Below are 18308 nucleotides of genomic sequence, written 5' to 3'. Positions count from 1 at the left end.
TCTAGAGCACATTATTTTTGAAATATTTTTATACATCCACATGATGTACAATGTGTCCATATATATACATATTTTTCTTTTCTGAAGATAGAGGCTACTTCTTTCTAAATTTCCAAACAGACCACATTTCCACAATCTGCGTATGTCCTTTGGCTCTTACATCCAGACTTATAGGTGTCTTTCTTTTGAGGGCTTCAGGAAGTTTTGTTGATTGCGGCTTCATATGTTGTGTTCTGCTGTAATAGTTAATGTGTTACAGCCAATGCTGTTTGGTTGATGGGGTGAGGCAGGCCGAATTTTGAATGGGAAAAAATAAGATTTGTATAGTGGGCTATATTCATTAATGTATTTTGAAGACCATGTTGTTGGGGGAAAAAAAATCTGTAAAGAGATTGAGGTGAGATAGTACATAGATAATGTATCAACAAAGTGGAAAACATGGAAAAGCTTGCAAATTCTTATTATTGTAAATGATACATTATTATTAAAAGGATATTTATTAATTATTAATTAATTTATTATTTGTTTGTATTTTACATTTTTTCTTAAAAATGTAATTTCAAAAATGATTAATGACATCAAAGAAGAAATAATCTCGGGTAAGCCATATTTTATAAGAAAACTAACTGTAAAAAAGTATCTTTTAAGTCAGTCCTTAAAAATTCAACATCTATCACACAGGTATAAAGTTTTGTGTGTGTCTGTGTGGTCTTTATAGCTGTCAGTGTTTATTGTGCTGTATTTTAATTTTTTTTTTAATTTTTAGATGTCTACATCATCATCCTTTGAAAGTAAGAACACAGAAGTGGCTAAAGAAAATGTAAGGATTAGCTTGATTATTTTTCATAGGCATCGTCATTATTTATATGAATTTCTGTTGTGATCAAAGGGAATTATTTTGATAGGGAGCAGAATGCAAAACTAATTGTTGAACTGAAATTGTAACCTTTATTGCTGAAATAACAACAGACAAGAGTATTAAAAAAAAGCCAAACCAAACAAAACTGTGAACATTGACAACAGCCAGCTTATGGTCCTTTAGTATTTTATATGACTCCCTCTTGAAGCCACCACTGCTCCTCACCTCTGATGCATAAAGTCAATGAGTCTCTGAATCTGTAGTTGCTAAATAATTATGCAGGAAAATGGGATAAGGGACAACATTGCAGATCATTAGTGGGCTGAGGGTCTCATTGCCAGATGTTGTGATCCATGAAACTTCAAAAGTTCTCTGTGAGGTTAGGTACAAGAGAGAAGGCAGGCCAGGGCAGCAGGTGCATACTCGCATTAATTACTCCAGACAGCTGTGACCACAGCAACTATGTGGCTTTGCATTGCCCTGATCAGGGGTCATACATCTAGGTGGTATGAGAAGAGGGCCTCCGACCACGCAACTTCCTAAAGCCTGCAGCATAGAGTCTGTCCCTCGTTGTCCAATCACTGATTTGGGCATTATGTCCGATGACAGTTTCAGCTGCAGTACAGGTTATGGGTCTGTATTGACCTTTCAGATGGTCTTGTATATTGATTCTGCTCTGGTGTGGTTGCTCAAGGGTGACTAGATATTGAAAGGTCATCTTCCCTGTTGCTCTGTTTAAACGTTGTCTGCAGTTGGAATGTAGTGGAGTAGCTTAAACCATATTGTCTACCAACACTAGTGCATGACATGCCTACAAACAACATGAAATGGTCTTCTCCCTTGTTTCTGATGACATTATGGAATTAATAAAAAACTAAGAGGTCTATATCTTGCTTTGAAAGCCATTTTAAATGCGACCTTATTGGGCCTCATTCCATCTGGACCTCACTGGGTAAAAGTGCATCTCTTCAACTTTTGTGTCTTTGTCAAGTTACAGAACCTCACTGTGTACACTATATGATACAATAAAATAATTTAAAAAGTTTTGTTATGAAGGTAGACAAGCTGTAACTGTGGTTTTCTCATTCCAGAAAATGTTGCTTTTCCTATCAGTGCAACAGAACGAGTCTGTGACTCTGATTTAAATCATATAATTGTGTTTTTTCCCCATAAGGCAGACATATTACTGAATATGAATAAAGTAGCTTTTTTAGTGGCTTGGATCAGTGAGAGAGAGTGGGGAAAATGTACAGCAAAAGCTAAACAAACAAGCAGTGCACCATCAGCACATGAGGTGAGGATAATACTTAGTGTTTGATGTATTAGAGAGCAGACAGCAAAGCAGGGGCTTCTAAATATTCTACCCTGGTGCACTTCCTTGCTTGAAAACCATTGATGGACTTCTTTGTCTTAGTGTGTTTTTTTAATTTTTATTGATTTTATTGTAATCATTCCATACAAATATATCAATTTTTACAGAAAATAGGATTGAAAACAAATCAACCCCCACCCCTGAGAAAGAGAGCATGGCTAACGGTGTAAAACTTAAAGCTAATAAAAATAAATAAATTGATGAGTTTAATAGGCGGATAAAGATAAATGGAGAAGAAAAAGAAATGGGAAGAGAATCTGCTTCCTCAGTGCTTTAAGAGCTTATTCTAAAATATTATTGATTAGATCCTGACAGGTTTTGAAAAAGTTCTGCACAGATCGTCTAAGTGCAAATTTGATTTTTTCCCAATTTCAAATAATAAAAAACATCAGTTACCCACTGACTTAAAAGAGGAGAGTTAGGATTCTTACAGTTTAGTCTGTGTGCCAATAGTGTAGTAAAGGCAATCACAGTTTGTTTGTCCTTCTCCACTTTAAGCCCATCTAGAAGAACACCAAACACAGCTGTTAATGGGTTAGGAGGGATTATGACACCAAGGCTGTCTGAAAGGCATTTAAAAATTTTGGTCCAGAATGATGTTAATTGGGTGCAGGACCAAAACATGTGAGGCTGGAGCTTGATTGCAGTGTTCGCAGGTTGGATCTTGCCCTGGAAACATTTTGGACAATTTTAAGCGAGAAAGATGGGCTCGATATATAATTTTGAGTTGAATAATTGTATGCTTTGCGCTAGTGTGATCAATTTGTTGTTTTTTTTTTTGTTTTTTTTTAAAAGACACACACTCCTAATACCAGTTACACATTAAGATGGGGCAAGTAAAAAACTGTACAGTAAATAATCAAATACAGGGGAACCTCGGTTTGCAAGTAACTTGGTTTACGAGTGTTTTGCAAGACGAGCAAAAATTTTTAATAAATTTTGACTTGATAAACGAGTGAGGTCTTGCTGTACGAGTAGTATGTATACGCTTTGTCTGCTGAGCGTCATGTGATCACAACTGAGCTGATGGTTCTTCTCTCTCTCTCACTGCGGGATTGTGGACAATCGTCTCCTATTCTCTGTCTGAATCTGCGTGCCTCACTCATATAGTCAACATCCGTACGAGCGTATACTGTTTTAGATTAGATTAGATTAGATAAATATTGAATTTCCCCTTGGGATTAATAAAGTATCTATGTTTACTACAGCATTAGCATTGTGACTGTGTGTGCGTGCGCATGTGTGTGTGTGTGTGTGCGTGTGCATGTGTGTGCTGTGACGTGCGAGTCCCCGTCTTGCACCCTAAAACACGAAGCTGAGTCTCAGTACTTTAGCAACACCAGCTTTATTCAGCTTGAAACAGCAACAGCACGGTTATTTATACACAGATACAGCAGTCAGGCAGGGCCCTGCACATTTATAATGTTCCTTGTTCCTTGTATCACCCATCGACGGCAGGCGCATATAGCATGTCCGCGATCTTTTCGGATTCGCTTTTACGGTGAACTGCTACAGCGCTGGGAGACTGCGATTGCTTTGGGATGCTCTTCCGCGTGTTGTCCCATTGGGTGCAATCCCACAAGAGTTTAGAAACTCACTCACACCAGCCATGATTCTTTTCAAAAGTAAAGTGCAGGTTAATTTGTTTTATGTATTTTTACTTCATATAAAAATGATTAGTACAAAATATAAATAATTTTGGGTTGTGGAACAAATTATCTGAGTTTCCATTATTTCTTATGGGGAAATTCACTTTAATATACAAGTGCATTGGCCTACGAGCACGTTTCCGGAACGAATTATGCTTGCAAATCGAGGTGTCACTGTACAGTAATCCCTCGCTATATCGCGCTTCGCTTTTCGCGGCTTCACTCCATCGCGGATTTTATATGTAAGCATATTTAAATATATATCGCGGATTTTTTGCTGGTTCGCGGATTTCTGCGGACAATGGGTCTTTTAATTTCTGGTACATGCTTCCTCAGTTGGTTTGCCCAGTTGATTTCATACAAGGGACACTATTGGCAGATGGCTGAGAAGCTACCCAGCTTACTTCTCTCTCTTGCGCTGACTTTCTCTGATCCTGACGTAGGGGGATTGAGCAGGGGGGCTGTTCGCACACCTAGACGATATAGACGCTCGTCTAAAAATGCTGAAAGATTATCTTCACGTTGCTATCTTTTGTGCAGCTGCTTCCTGAAACGACATGCTACATGGTGCTTCGCATACTTAAAAGCTCGAAGGGCACGTATTGATTTTTGATTGAAAAACAAACTCTCTCTCTCTTTCTCTGATCCTGACGGAGGGGGTGTGAGCTGCCGCCTTCAACAGCTTTGTGCCGCGGTGCTTCGCATACTTAAAAGCCAAACAGCCCTATTGATTTGTTTGCTTTTCTCTCTATATAGTGACAGTCACTGCTCCTGACACGCACTCCTTTGAAGAGGAAGATATGTTTGCATTCTTTTAATTGTGAGACGGAACTGTCATCTCTGTCCTGTCATAGAGCACAGTTTAAACTTTTGAAAAAGAGACAAGTGTTTGTTTGCAGTGTTTGAATAGCGTTCCTGTCTCTCTACAACCTCCTGTGTTTCTGCGCAAATCTGTGACCCAAGCATGGCAATATAAAAATAACCATATAAACATATGGTTTCTACTTCGCGGATTTTCTTATTTCGCGGGTGGCTCTGGAACGCAACCCCCGCGATGGAGGAGGGATTACTGTATACTTAAATGCAGTTTTAACCTTACTTAGGGAGCATAAATAAAGTTACCCATGGACTTTACTGTATGGAATTTACAGTGGTAACCACCGTCCTAAAAAAAAGGCAATAATTTTGTAAATTAAAATAACTAATTGCTTATAGCATGGTTGATTTACCACTTTGATTTTGAGGTTGACACACAGTTCCTAACACATGATCAGGTGTGTACATGTTCAAATGTTTATAAGGAACGTTGTGGTTCAGGGATGTTCAGCTTTTGAAATTGCTGTTTACTGATAACTGTTACAGGATACTTCAAAAGCCATACCTGTAACTTCATTCCTTTACAAATAGCTAATGATGAAAATTAAGCGAATATTTATGAGGCCTTAAAATTATGTGTAGAAGTATATTTCTTCCATTTGAAAACTCATTGGTTAATTGCATATTTTGAAATGTAGAAATGGAGAGCCAAAAGGCATAAGTGATAGTATCTGAAACACAACTCCTTATTGGAAAGAAGTAACCAAATATTAACTTTTAGTGTGAAAATAGAAAAAATATAAAAGAGTGCTTTATTTATGCTGACACGTGTGGTATAGCGGGTCCACAGCTCTCAGCAAAGGCCCGTTTTAAAATAAATAATCACCGCGCTCGTGGCTTAGCGAGGGGGTGTGGTGGTTGTGGCTGCAGCAGTTCTCAGGGCGATCTGCGGTGTGGGCGTTTAAGTGCACAGCTGAGAGACTGCCCACATCCATGATTGTTCCTGGGCTGCTAATTTGCTGCAGCTGCTATGCCCTCTCGACATATATAGAAGCGAGAGTCGGCTAGAAGGGAAAATGAACGGAAAGAGAAAGAGACGGAGGTTGCTGGAAGGAAGTAAGAAGAAAGCCGGTGAGAGCGAGAGAGAGCGTGAAGGCGAACGAGCGAGAGCATGCTCAAGTGCAGCTGGACTGTGGACCCTAGCGAGGTGTTTATCTAACACCTAAGGCAGTTGATTGTAGTCGCTCCCGCCGACTGTTTGGAGAAGAGCGGGAGTGACTAGCGAGGAAGGTGACTCGCCATGGAAGACAGCAGGAGTCAGGAGACTTGAGCAGGTAATTTCCAGTGTGGGAGTCCTGGCCGTTGGAGAGAAGCTAAGTTCTGGTCTGGGAGAGAGAGAGAGAGCGCAACCGAAGCTAGGATCGGGAGGCCTCCAGACCTGTGTGATTGAGAGAAAGGCCAGCTGCAGAGAGACCGTCTCGCCTGCTGCAGGGCCCAAACGGGAGAAGCAGGTGAGACGCTAGTGTAAAAGAAGCACCGGGCTTGTAATTGTTTTAAAGGACTGCTTCCAGCGGTGTTTTAACCTCGGCTTTTAAAGGATTGTTTTTTCTATTGTTTTTAAACCTCCAAGTTTGTTTTAATGGATTATTTATTTAATGAATGACTGTTTGGGAAGCACTGCACTTATTTATTTGAACATTGTTTTGTTGGATTTTTAAATAAAAGCACTTTGCACTTTTATACACCACCTCCTTGCTCCATTGTTATTGCCTCACTGTCTAGCTCATCAGTAACATTACCAATGGTGACGGGTTCAAGGGCTCCCGGACAGAAGATGGGAGCATGGAGCTAAACCCGCATCGTCACAACACGCTGTTCTAAATTAAAGTTTTGTGGCAGGTGTACTAAAGTACATTTACAAATCTGATCTTTAACAACTAGAGTAGATTTACCTCCATGATACACAGATACAGTTTTGATTGATTTCTGAAAAAAGCTTTCTGGAGCCATTTTGTTTTGGTTTATTTTGTTCAAAAGTATATTGGAATAAATGTAAATTTTTTAGCTAGTTGGGTTCAAGCAAGAATGAAAGCAGGGAATTACAAGTACAAGTACAATATGTACAATGAAACAAGTAGGTGAAAGAAAAGGGCAGTTAAAAAAAAAAAAAAAAAAAATATATCGGTCATTTGCAGGTACATGCTTACACAGCCCCTTATAACTTACAGAAAAAGAACATTGAGAAAAAAGTACGTTATTAATTGAAAATATTTAAGGTTTTGGTCTTGGAGAAAAACAAAATACATTTTATTTCTGTAAATCATTAAGCTGTTTTTGCTTTTAAAATAGTCCTCTCATTGTCATCTTAATGATGGAAAATAATATGAAGGTGCTAAAATACCTAAAATCTTTTCTGTACTTGTGTTAATTATAAACCTTTTAGGCTGATGTTATATTTCCAGTAAATTCATATACAATACATTTTGCAAGATATGCTTATAAATTATGTAGAGCTGAATTTTCTGCTCATTGGTGTTTTTATAGGCATCATTTTTATATTTTATATTTATATTTTATATTCAGCTTTTATGTTTTTATAGTTTTTAGGCCATATAGTAGAATAATTTTAAAGCAGATTTGAGCTTTTCTTGTAAAGTGGCTAAACATTATGTATGTTTTTCTTTTGCATTTAGATATTTTTGGTACAAAGTAACATTAAAAAGTGTCATCTGTGCAGCAAGATATGTTTGTGCTAGCATTGATTTAATTATGAAAAATTAAGTACATGTCAGCTGCTACATCCTAGGGCAGTGGCAGTATAACCTGAACATTGTAGAGGCTAAACTAGATTTTAGGTTTTTACCAGACTCCAAGAACATCTTAATGGCTAATTTTGTGTGACAAAGATTTTTATTTGCCATGATTTGCTTGGTCATCGAAATAGTGTGCTTTATATTTTTAGCTGGATTATATAGAATAAACCAATCTGCCTCTGTTGGTTTTATTATTTATAAAGGCTGTATTCAATTTAACTTGCCCTTAAGATATTTTTTATCTAGAAAAATGTTATTTGTGCTTGTTAAAAGAAATCTTTCATAAGAAGGGTGGGTTATTTTGCCAATTCTTTTTGAATTACTGGTCTTACGTAAATACAAAGTGTTTCCAATGTTTGCTCCTCAAGGAAATATTCAGTTTCTCTTTTTCAAAAGGACATATTTTAACATGTGGAATTTGCAAACCTTTACAAGCAGAGGAATATTGTTTTTGTTATGTTATTAAATATACTATGAATGTAGCAGTTGTTATTGGTCTCATACGGTCATAGCATTTGTATAATTTCCTTAACATTTGGCTTGGGATTTAGTAACAAGTTTTGCCCCTGACATTGCAGGAGATGATTGTAGTGAAAAATGTGGTTTAAAAAAAAATCGAAGAGTAAATAGAAAAGTAATGCATTTTAAACTGAATGTTGACCACTCTGAATAAAGAAAATGGTAGGAAGATCATTTATCAAAAAACATTTGTTTTATATTTATTTCTTTGGCAGACAATCCTTTTACAGCCTCCTGACTATGTAAGTGTTTTTTTTTCCCTTTTATAAATGTGACTTTTTTTATACTGTCTTTTATTGCCCTTGTTTTAATAAAGAAGGGAGGAAGCTTAAAAATTAACCCATTACCCATCACTTCCAATATTACCTTTATGTTAACTTCCAAAGCATACTCTGCCAGGGCAACACACAATTTCATCATGTGTGTTGTTTACAATGTCATCTTCTTCGAGTCCAACATATCTTTTGTTCTAAAATCATAACTTAAAAATGTTGTTTTAATGTTTTTCTTAACTGCTGTGTTTTGTTTTGCCTGTTACTTTTCTTTGTTTTTCTTTGCATTAGAATATATTATATAATAAACTTTTCTTCCATCAATTGCTTTGCCTCTCGTTGTCATTGTTTCTACAGTTGCACTGGTGTAGAGTTTTGCTGCTTTTGCATCTTTACCTTGCTGTGGTAAAAGCTTTGATAAAAGTAACCTCTATGTATTTTCATTTGTTCATAAATCAGACAGACATTAACTTTTTTGCTGACCTATTTATATTACTGAATTTTAAGTATGAATTATATTGTTACTGTAAGTTTGTGATACACTTTTGGTCTTTTTTTAACATACAACATGTAACAATTGGATGCTGCATTTATTAACACCATTCACCAAAAAGTTTATATTACATTTAACGATTTCTTCACTTCATCTAATCATAATTAGGTAATTTAAACAAGTAATAACAAGTTTTTTTTTCATTTTTATAATTACTAACAAATGATTCATGTATGTGTTGAGGTAAAGATCAGATTGGAATGAGTGTACAAAGTATTATTGAGAATACAAGTCCCTGTGTACAGTAGATGCAGGCATTTTAAATGTGCTATTTATTGGTAGGATCAGGACATGTAAAATTGATAATGCTACCTAAAGGCTGCTTTTTTATATCGGACACAGTGAAAGTTATCACAGACTAGGCTATGGATGAGCAACATGGCAGAATTCTACTGTAGTTCAGAGAAAACCTTAGTTGAGGAAATAATTTAATATTATTTTAATCTGAAATGTGCTAGTTTACAATAGACAAAAATGTCTCTAGAAAATTTGAAGAGTCCTGTATGTGGCCAGGTACATAAGAAGTAATTTATTTTTCCAGTTTCTACATTTATTTTTTCTTTCCTTTATTTTTAGACACTTCCCTACAAAGGGATCCTCAAAAATGGAATAAGTCCAGGGAAAACGATTTCAATAAAAGCAGAAGTCAGTGCATATCCACATAGGTAAGTATAGAAAAGGGTGTCTTCATTTAAAATGTGCAAAACGTAGAGCTTCAATAGTTCTTATTTCAAAGTAGTCATTTGGGAAAAATTGAAAATTTCACAAAAGTATTAATATTCACAGTTTTTTATATAGTGGCATTTATAATCCATTTATATTATTCCATCTGTTACAATAGTTACATACTTCCAAGTTTTAATTTAAAAATACAACAGATTTACCCGTAAAATGTTTTTGTTGTGTCTACTAATTAACTATGTTGTATTGTGTTGAACTGCTGAAGACAAAGCAGTCCATGCCTCTCCTGGTAACTTTAAAAAGTAAAACTACAGCATTCGTTATCCAAAAATAGGCATGACAATAGTGTATTTGATGCATTATGGTGCAGTTTTGTACACAATTTCAATTCAAGGTCACTGTTTCAAAAATATTATAGTATTGCCTGCCTAATGGAGAGAATCATGTGTGCTTTACTATTACATGTACAGTGGGAACCACTCCTGCAGATTATTTCTTTCTGCTGGGTCAAAAAATGCAGAAGTTTAATTCATTTGGATTATTGCACAAAGATATAAAAAATTAAAATATGTACACTTTTTTGTTTTTCGGAATTTAAAAATCACCCATCTTTTGCCAAGATTTTCTTGTAATCAGAATTATTTTTTTTTACCCATTCACCCATCTGTCACCTTTAAAATTATCCATAGCCAAAATCATAAGGCATGTTTTTAATTTTTAATAACCAACAGAACCAAACAGAAGAGAGCACTCCTTAATTTCAGACAACAGAACAGGACGTTTGTGTTAACTTATTTAATAGTTTTTCAATTTCTCAATAATATGTGCGGTAGTAAGATGGCACCTTACTGCAGGGCCTACTTCATGTTACTATTTATATTTACTATTTATTATGGGGAATATGTATGTGAAATAGTGTGCTGCAGCTTCATACAGTCTATGTTTCACTCTGTTCATATTAAATCGCTAATAATAACAATTGTAAGCATTAAAAAATAGCATGTTTCTGTGTGCTTAAAATGCATTCATATATTTTTTACATTTTTCATAAAACTGTGTTCTGATAGATGACTGTTCACACTTATTTATCTAGCATTTTCTTCTTGCCAAAGCTGACATATATTATGTGACAAAAACATTGAATCAGATATGGAAACTGTCCATTTTTTCACAATTTTATATTTTTATAATATGACATGTAAGAAGGAGTCTCTAGGCACAACAAAATGCAATAAAAATAACTAAAAATGTCATAGGCCTAATTATGAGAAAAAATCCATGTGTGGTAATTAAGAAATCTTAATTTTAAGCCAGTGAAAATTAATGAAATTCAAGCCTTAGAGTTGTTGTCTGAAAATTTAGTTTAATTAATACAGGAGTACACAATTTTTTTGTGGAAACTTAGAATGAACTGGCTACCTATTGGCACAGATTTGTTAGAGAGACTCAATGGTAACACATTTTCTGTCAGATTTCTTATGTTGTTATATTCATTTAATATTTTAATAAAAGTTGAGTTTTTTTGGATTCATTTATTCACACTCACATTTTTCTTACAGTTTTGTTGTGAACTTTTGTTCAAGTGATTCCACTGATATAGCTTTACACCTGAATCCACGTATGAAAAACAGTACTTTTATAAGAAATTCATACCTGAAGGGATGCTGGGGATCAGAAGAATGCAGCTTGTCAAAATTTCCCTTTGTGGCAGGACAGTATTTTGAGGTAAATGACTCGATTTTTTAGTTATAATGATTGTTCCAAGTTCAAAATGCAGCAGTCTTAACAGGTAAAATATAATAATCATCTATGTAAAAATATGACTAAAACCCAGGAGAAATGCAGCCTTGCTTCCCATGCAATCAGCCTTTTTAAATTGTATTTTTGTCTTTCCAAAAATGTATGCACCCTGTTGTGTACTTTCCTTATTCCTAAAAACCTTTCTAGTGTTTGGTTCCAATGTAATAATGCAACTGTTATTTTTTCCTCCTTCACCCTAAGGTGTTTTTTTTTCTTTAACTAAATTTTCTCATTATTTTAAACACACTACAATATTTCCAGCTCTGATTGGCCACTTTTATTCACCTGTGTGCCTTACTGACTGAGTGCCTTATTGTTGATTCTTCCATTGTACTCCATTTCAAAATAACAGTTTTGAAGGGTGTGGCCTGTAGAGTTCAGATCTTTCTCCCTCATGTGACCTTAGCTCAACTCCACTCCTGACTCTGACTCACATGGAGATGTTGGAGCGATCCTTTTTAACCTAGACCCAGAAGTACTTCTGGCAAATCTGCACTGTAATCTGAAAGCACTTTTGGGTCAGGCGGAGCTTGTCCTGACAGGGGACTCAGCTTTGCAAAAAACAATCAAAAGCACGCCTTGAGAGACTATGCATTCACTGTTTCATGTAACCTAACAGTATAGACCACTGCACGTTGAAAGTGAGTGCATAGTCGGAGAAGGTGTTTGCTGTGGTTGCGGGATGGGGCGGAGACAGAGTGCAGGGGAGCAAGGTGCAAAGTTCAGAGGAGCATGCACATACACGGGTGAGGTTAGGATTTCAGACCCGCCCATGTAACGTTATTTACGTTTGCATAGTTAGATGTGGACCGATTGGAGTTTGTTGCCCCATCCCATCCTTTTTGCCACTGCAGTGAGATTTACTTGATCTGCCAAAGCACTTCTTCGTTTTCCTCTTGAAATGATCGGTTCATTAAATGCTACATAAACTCCAAAATACTAGGTTATTGAATTTTAGAACGAGTTTCTTTTTGCTGTCTTCTGTTTAACACTTAGGTGTTAGCCTGGTTCAAAGCCCATCTTATATATAAACGTCTATGTGTGGAAGTGTGTGTGTCTGTCTGTCCGGTCCAGAAGTGCACTGACAATTTCAATAGTTTCTAGGAGCAGCCCGGGCTTACACAGCCAGTGAACTGTAATGATGTAGAGACACGTTAACAGTTCAATTTAATAAAACCTGCTACAATAATGATGACAGGATCAAAGCCATTACAATAGCAGCTATGACAGAACTCATGGCTATAGCAACAGAGAAAGACAACCCTACCCCAAGCCCCTCAACTGCTTCAGCTCGTCCTATGGCTACATAGGTTTGAGCAGGTAATGACACAAGGGAGGGAGCAAAAAAGAAAAAAAGTCTTTATGTAGCTATTTAAAAAAAAAACACAGGAATTCAGAGAAGGTGAGTCTCTGCACACTGCCATTGAAAAAGAGGTCAAGAGCTACTTGATGATACCCGAGGTGGGCAGTGATATAAATCCACTTGAGTGTTGGAAAAACACAAGAAGTGCATTTGCCAAAATTGGGAAAACTTAAAAAAAGTACCTCTGCACCCCTGCCTCAAGCAGCCCTACTTAGAGCACTTTCAGCACCGAAGGAAATGTTGTGACATGTAACCATGTTACTCTGAAGCCAGATGCTGTGGACAGACTGGTGTTCTGTCAGTGAGTTAACACTAGAATTACCAGAGCCTACGAAAAAACTCGTATATCCAGCCCACCTTAAATCGCTTCTTAAAACCTTTCTCACCTCTCCGCCAGCGTCTTTTGTCATCTAAATGTACTGATAAAGACAAGCTGCCAGCAGCCGGCTATTCCATCCCCCCAACGACTTAGAACGTAAACAGGCTTTTTCCCAGCTCTTGCCTTGATTGATTACCTGGGAGTGAAGTGGAGTTTTAGAGTAGAAATAATAAGATTGTTATTTGAAACACACGCATTTCATATGTGTTGCATTTCTACAGTAATCTGTGTAAACACATTGTTAAAACAGAAACGTGTTATATATTCTAGTAGCAATTGACAAAATGTAGGCATAAACTATATAATGTATGAAGCCTGAAGTCCAAATATCAAAGAAACACTTTCACAAAAGGTACAAAAAAAAAGCCACCGCCAAAAAAACCCACCTTAGTGTGAGACATTGACATGACTTAACTATTACAGCTTCCGTGGTGCAGCAGTATCAGTCGCTGACTGGGAATCAGAAGGTCATGAGTTCAATCCTGCACAACTCCCATTTGAAAAGTGTTCTTATTTTCACTATTTTAGAATAAAAAGATACATTTGATTTCAGTCTGTAACAGCTGGTGTAATTTATGATATTTGTAAAGGTTAGCTTTAGTTTTTTTAAATTCACTTTTCATTGTCTCAGTCGCGTTCAGGATCCATCCCTACCGCCCCCCACCTGACACTGCTGTTTTTACATAAAGACGTGCTATAGTTCTGCAGTGTATCACGATACATACGACCGCGTGTTTTTTTCCCCCAGTATTGCCAGTCACCACGTGTTGCCGTATGCTGTTTCTTTTGTACTCCAGGACATGCAGAGGAAAGCATAGTAAAGAGCAGTAACTTCAGCGCTATATGCAATCATCAGACACTCCCCATCTGATGCTATTTTCACATAAAGACGCGCTAAAGCCCTGCAGTGTACTTGTGACTGCATTGTCGTACCAATGCTTGCGAACTGAAGTGTCTGCATGCACTTTTCGTGGCATTATACGTGTATTTTTTGAGCATGCCCATGTAGCTCAAACACAGGAACATATGTTGATGTAAAAGTATAACAAAACAAGTGCACTTTTATTCAAGACTATAACCGAAGAAAAAAGAAAGCAAGTTACACCAGGCGGTTGATATGACAGCTTGCATGGTGGAATGCTAAGAACTGCTGATTTCCATTCTGTGCTATATAACTGTTAACATTTGAATCTGATGATTGCATATAGCGCTGTCTGATTTAGTGTGTGCAAGAACATGCACGTGGCCAGTTGCTGAGTGCTACAACGCACATTTTAAAAAAGAAAGAGACAAATATATGTGACGTTTTGAAGAAATCATTTTATGACGCGAATAGTACCAATCAGAAAACATCGTCGAAGTAATGCAATATTATTTGAAAACGAACAGCGTCAGGTTGGGTGTGAAGTTATTCTGGCGCTGTTTGAGTCAGATCAGAAGCTGAATAAGCTGAAAAAGCTCCTGTTCTGACTCTAAGTAAAAAAGCATGAATTAATCAACAGAAATAACCGCGATCGATATCACCAAGTGTGATCAAGAGTACTGGTTCGATCCCCACTCACTCCTATATTTGCCGTTTTCAGTAGTAAGCTGCTCTTTTGTTAATATTATACAGTACACACATGCACTTGATTTGTGTCTGTACTTGCGCTGTTACTTAGAGAGTCAGATCGGGGGGAGGGGTGATGTTAGAGCGGGTGAGCTTATTCAGTGCTTTTTCTTTCAGTACATGTGCCTTCCCTGTTTGTTTGTATATCTCTGCCTGTCTCTGTCTGTGTATTATGGATCTTGAAAAAAAATAAGTTATAAGGACGGTTTGCTGACTTGGAGCACCACTGCCTTACTGTGCCACAGAGACGCGAGTTCGATTCCCAGCTTTGAAGAAAGTGTTTTTTTTTTTCCTCAAACGGACATTGAATTTATAAATTGGTATGCACTCTAAATCGTTAACTTTAAAATGTCAATCGCGGTTATTTCTGTTGATTAATTCATGCTTTTTTACTTAGAGTCAGAACAGGAGCTTTTTCAGCTTATTCAGCTTCTGATCTGACTCAAACAGCGCCAGTATAACTTCACACCCAACCTGACGCTGTTCGTTTTCAAATAATATTGCATTACTTCGACGATGTTTTCTGATTGGTACTATTCGCGTCATAAAATGATTTCTTCAAAACGTCACATATATTTGTCTCTTTCTTTTTTTAAAATGTGCGTTGTAGCACTCAGCAACTGGCCATGTGCATGTTCTTGCGCACACTAAATCAGACAGCGCTATATGCAATCATCAGATTCAAATGTTAACAGTTATATAGCACAGAATGGAAATCAGCAGTTCTTAGCATTCCACCTACTGTAACTTGCTTTCTTTTTTCTTCGGTTATATATACTATGCTTTCCTCTGCATGTCCTGGAGTACAAAAGAAACAGCATACGGCAACACGTGGGGACTGGCAATACTGGGGGAAAAAAACACGCGGTCGTATGTATCGTGATACACTGTAGAACTATAGCATGTCTTTATGTAAAAACAGCAGTGTCAGGTGGGGGGCGGTAGGGATGGATCCTGAACACGACTGAGACAATGAAAAGTGAATTTTAAAAAACTAAAGCTAACCTTTACAAATATCATAAATTACACCAGCTGTTACAGACTGAAATCAAATGTATCTTTTTATTCTAAAATAGTGAAAATAAGAACACTTTTCAAATGGGAGTTGTGCAGGATCGAACTCATGACCTTCTGATTCCCAGTCAGCGACTGATACTGCTGCATCACGGAAGCTGTAATAGTTAAGTCATGTCAATGTCTCACACTAAGGCGGGTTTTTTTGGCGGTGGCTTTTTTTTGTACCTTTTGTGAAAGTGTTTCTTTGATATTTGGACTTCAGGCTTCATACATTATATAGTTTATGCCTACATTTTGTCAATTGCTACTAGAATATATAACACGTTTCTGTTTTAACAATGTGTTTACACAGATTACTGTAGAAATGCAACACATATGAAATGCGTGTGTTTCAAATAACAATCTTATTATTTCTACTCTAAAACTCCACTTCACTCCCAGGTAATCAATCAAGGCAAGAGCTGGGAAAAGCCTGTTTACGTTCTAAGTTGTTGGGGGGATGGAATAGCCGGCTGCTGGCAGCTTGTCTTTATCAGTACATTTAGATGACAAAAGACGCTGGCGGAGAGGTGAGAAAGGTTTTAAGAAGCGATTTAAGGTGGGCCGGATATACGAGTTTTTTCGTAGGCTCTGGTAATTCTAGTGTTAAACATGTTGCACAGGTATGGTAGTTTTGCTAAGTTCAGTCACTGAGGAGATTAATTTTTGGAAAGAAATTGCTGTAGAGGGTCACACAGCAACTAAGCAAGTGACTGTCTCTTCAGAGGTTCTGCTTTGCCGACGTGCTCGCCTCGCTTGTGTGTCCTCGGAGGTGGAGCCCTTACCCCGACTATACCTCTCACTTCTGGGCCAGACAGACGCACACACTTCCACGCGTAGACGTTTATATATAAGATGGTTCCCTTCACCTTTCTATACCATCAAAGACAGCACCTTGCATTGTTTCCTGGAAACTCCATATATATTCATCGTGATGCTACCATGCAACTAATACTAATTGTCAGAATATTTATAAAACTTGTGGTCATTTATACTGGTCAGGTTAATAACGGTCGTCTTATATCTGCACATTTAATCCTAAGTTCAAGTGTATTTACGCCTACTAGTGTAAATTCATCCATTTCAACAGGTACATTTTGTTGGTTAATGTTAGTCATATTCTGCTTTGGCAGGGAGTTTGTTCATCTTTTAGGAAATATGTTTTTTCTTTTTTTCTGAAACATCATACCTTAAATTATTCCATATATGAGTGACTTTTCTTTTTATTTTAGATCATCATTTATTGTGATACACATCAATATAAAGTTGCTGTAAATGGAGTACACCTGCTTGATTATAAACATAGAGTGAAGAGCCTGGAGAGCATCCACCAACTGGAAATAAATGGAGATATCATGTTACTGGATGTGAAAATGTGGTAAACCAGCAACTGCACGTGTCATATCCTACTACCTAAAAGCATTTTAGAATGTACAGTAATCTAAGAACATTCCCCTATTTTCTTACTGATATCACATTGTTTTTATGTTACCATTTTCTACATTATCTGTTTTAAAAAAGAAAAACTTTCCATTAATGTTATTTTCTAATGAACCTTCTATAACATCATTGTGCACTCAATGAATTTTGAATGTAGAATTTACTTATAAGCAAAGATATGTTGCTGTATATGTTTAAGAGTATCTAAATGTAAAAAATATAATTACTGTACAGTGTTTTTCTGTTATTTCTACTCAAGAAATAATAGATTTAAAAGAAACTTGGCTTATCTGAAATTTGGGAATACCCACGTCTCGAAAGAGCTAGTTGCTCTTGTGTATAATATGTAATATGCTGCTATTTCTACCACTGAAATTTCCTTAATTACTTTCTTAATCTGTGTAACAAACAATCAGTACAATTATACCCAAGTGTAATAAATGATTAATGAATATATTTATTTTGCTACCATTTGTGTTTTCAATGAATCATAATCAAAGAGAAAGAAATGAAGACAACTATAGTAACCTAGAGTATGTAATGTGGTTATAAACCATTATGGTATGCTTTCTTTGCTATTTCACAGTTTTCTTGGCATATTTTCAGTCCTTCCTCCTAAATCCTTAAATTTTGTAATCTCGTGTGGGCCTGAACCTTACATGGAACTTTAGGCATAAAGGACAGAGCACCCAAGAGGGAGAGAGGAAACATTCCGCCTGGACACCAAAGACACCTTCTCTGCAACAGCCTGACAACTGAGTCAAGATAAGCTGCCTGTGAGATGAGTCTTCTTCATCCCTTCATGGCACAGACGTCTCCTTTGATGGTATTTTTCAGTATCCATATTCTTATGGAAAGTATTGTTATTTTAAGTTTTTTGCCTTTGAAACAAAAATGTATTTTTATTAGGGTCTTGTACATGATTTTGCTATTTTTTCTTATTATCATACATTTCATTTATATTCTTTGCTGCTGTTCTGTTTTTTTTTTTTTTTACCAGCATTATCCTATTTTAAAAAACATTGCTTTGCTTTACATTTCTATACATTGTACGTCTTGAGGGACTCCGTTAATAAAATAAATACATGGCACCTTGTGTGGGTAGATAGCCATTTCTTTCCCACAAA

General features: G+C 36.6%; 1 protein-coding gene across 1 annotated transcript in view; it reads left to right on the top strand.

The window, feature by feature from the left end:
- The window catches only part of lgals8a (galectin 8a), a 44365-nt gene extending 26266 nt beyond the window's left edge, over window positions 1–18099 (top strand). The window contains exons 5-9 of the mRNA XM_028797440.2: window positions 767–820; window positions 8244–8270; window positions 9430–9518; window positions 11094–11259; window positions 16974–18099. Coding sequence (XP_028653273.2) covers window positions 767–820; window positions 8244–8270; window positions 9430–9518; window positions 11094–11259; window positions 16974–17123 — 486 coding nt within the window. The 3' untranslated portion in view covers window positions 17124–18099. The remainder of the gene's footprint in view (window positions 1–766; window positions 821–8243; window positions 8271–9429; window positions 9519–11093; window positions 11260–16973) is intronic.
- The last annotated feature ends 209 nt before the right edge of the window (window positions 18100–18308 follow it).

This window comes from Erpetoichthys calabaricus, chromosome 3 (genome assembly GCF_900747795.2).
Source record: "Erpetoichthys calabaricus chromosome 3, fErpCal1.3, whole genome shotgun sequence".
Taxonomy (NCBI): domain Eukaryota; kingdom Metazoa; phylum Chordata; class Cladistia; order Polypteriformes; family Polypteridae; genus Erpetoichthys; species Erpetoichthys calabaricus.
The sequence above is the reverse complement of the archived record's forward strand: the minus strand, read 5'-3'. Positions and strand labels throughout refer to the sequence as shown.